Below are 2,500 nucleotides of genomic sequence, written 5' to 3' on the forward strand. Positions count from 1 at the left end.
CACTGACACCACACCATACGACACAACACTGCAACAGCTCCAATTGCTCACCTATGGCCACATTACAGAGTCAAAACAGTGAAGTCAAGCATGCGAGGAGGAGATGTTAGTAGCTAGTGCTAGTGGCACTGGAGGAAACTGCCCCTACGCTTACCTTCTGTCGGGTAGGAAGTAGATTTTGACATAGGGGTTCCTGGGACGGCCGTCCTCCCTGGGAGGCAGATCCTTCGCGCCCAGGATGGTGACGATGAGCTGATGGCCCACTTTGTCATACCAGAGTTTGACCTGCAAGGGACACCATACCGCAGAGGATGATGTCAGCATTCCACAGAGGTAGCATAGGGGGAGTGAGGGGAGCTTTCATTGGCCACCTGCCTTTTGCTAACCAGCAGCATACACACTTTCCTGCTGTGCCTAAGAAATTACTGGAGGCTCATACTGAGATGCGTTTGGCAATATGTTATTACTTGGAAAAAGTGTATTTTGCTGACCAAAATGGAATACTTCATACACGCTTACAATATTTTCATATTAATGTTTGATCATACATATATAGTATGTTATGCCTTTCATATATACACTGTTTTTGAAAACGCTGTAGGTGAATGTTGGATACATCAATCAATAATTGTGTTATAAGCTTATTGTTACAAACTTAGATGAAAGACTATGTACAGAATCTGTCCTATTCATCAAAAGCACTTGTACCAACCTCTGAAATGTCACATCATAGAGCGCCATTTACTTAATCACATCTTTATATAGAGAACATAATATGCACAGCCATATAACATTCCAAGATAACCATGCCGTGATGCATGAATAGGCAAGTCACACCCAGCGTTCAGAAGTATGGACAACACAAGAGCATGCTTAGAAGATACAAAAAGAGAGTGTGAGAGAGGGATATAGTATGGCCAGTCTGACTTGATCTACCAAAGCAGAAAAGTCAGAGGACACTTCTAAGCTTTTGCCCATACTTGCTCGTGAAGTGCTCACGGAAAAAAAAGGAAAGAGTTCTGCACCAGTTGGCACAAACATTTCCTGTTTATGTGTGGTTTGTTTGCTTGCTTGCTTGTTTGTTCGTTTCTTTCTTGTCCCCCCTACTGTGCTCTTAGTTGTAGGTCATGCAGCAGAGAGAGCAATACAAAGCATTCACTGTGTCGGACACATAAGCAGAGTATCTGTAAGAGGGGGATCCGGGTCAAACAAATTGTACCATAGTGAATAACACTGAGGTGTTCGTGTTACCCTAGTTACAGTCTCCCCTTTTCCCCAACCGTCAAGGACACAATACACCAAACTTTATATGCATGTGTGTATATGTGCACGTGACTGTGTATGTGCCATCTTAGATAAGTGATCAACCTATCCACAACAGTTTTAGAAGACTTTTTGTCTGGTTTTTTTTGTGTGTGTGTCTTAGAGATTTTCCCTCGAATGCTACTATAGAATGGGCGAACTTGCAAGGCACAATAAGACTCCAAATAACTATTCTTTATGTTAATGTGGGTAGGTAGCACACAAAGCAATTGAAGACACATGCTGTAAATAGCACAGGCTAGGCTACATATGTCTCCTGCGATAGTGTCCTTTGTCTTGTCCTTCATAATAACTTGCAGCTAATAGTTTAGGTAAGTACCTCTATACATATAGACCTTGATGAAGACACAATGTTAAACCGACCTACAGTAGCATGCAGTATCTCATACTACAAAACTTGTAACAGTGTACACTACATTATACAGTAGTAGCAGCCTATATTACTACCCTAGTACTACTGTGACATAGTGTCATTACACAATCCGAGTGATACATTACAACTTGGTCATTGCCAACATTGGTCATTCTGGTAACAGCATATATATAACAGGGGCCTTTCTTAACATATTAAGTTCATTTTTTGGCATTTCGTGACTTCGTGTGTGTTCATGTGTGTTATCTATCTGGAGACCTGATTCATACTTCAATATTTGTTGTAATAAACTCATAGAGAGGTCTTATAGTGAAGAAAGACACATCATCTGCATGGTAGTATGACCTCTGCATGCTGCTCCGTCAGTTTCCCAGGGAAAGGGTACAATTTGCTTTTTTCATTTCTAACCAAGAAAAACGAACTTTTGTGCTTCAGTGGAAAATGCAGTCTGCTTCCTAAGGAGAGTAAACCGTTTCTTTCCCATCACAGCATAAAACTCTTACTTCTAAAATAAATTAGAAAATTAGAATCCAAAATCATATGACTCTTTGTGAATGCAATATATAAGACATAGTTGTTGTTAGCAGAAAACAAAGATTTCAATCACAGCTTCTAAAAGAAAGGAAATGCCCTTAATTCTTCGTTCACACAGGCACCCTTCATCAACGATTGACGGTAGGCATGTCTTGACAGAACGGGGGGTTGTTACTTTCAATCTTGCAGTCTGATTGGCTCTCAGATTCGTTGTAGCGTAAAAAGTTGGAAATTCCAAACTTTGATGTTGGCAATGTAGCCGAAAGAAAC

General features: G+C 40.7%; 1 protein-coding gene across 1 annotated transcript in view; it reads right to left on the reverse strand.

Moving 5' to 3' along the window:
• Positions 1 to 2,500, reverse strand: part of rims2a (regulating synaptic membrane exocytosis 2a) — a 263,740-nt gene that overhangs the window by 106,441 nt on the left and 154,799 nt on the right. The window contains exon 14 of the mRNA XM_063198956.1: positions 155 to 285. Within this exon, the coding sequence (XP_063055026.1) occupies positions 155 to 285 (131 nt within the window). The remainder of the gene's footprint in view (positions 1 to 154; positions 286 to 2,500) is intronic.

This window comes from Engraulis encrasicolus, chromosome 5 (assembly GCF_034702125.1).
Source record: "Engraulis encrasicolus isolate BLACKSEA-1 chromosome 5, IST_EnEncr_1.0, whole genome shotgun sequence".
NCBI lineage: Eukaryota > Metazoa > Chordata > Actinopteri > Clupeiformes > Engraulidae > Engraulis > Engraulis encrasicolus.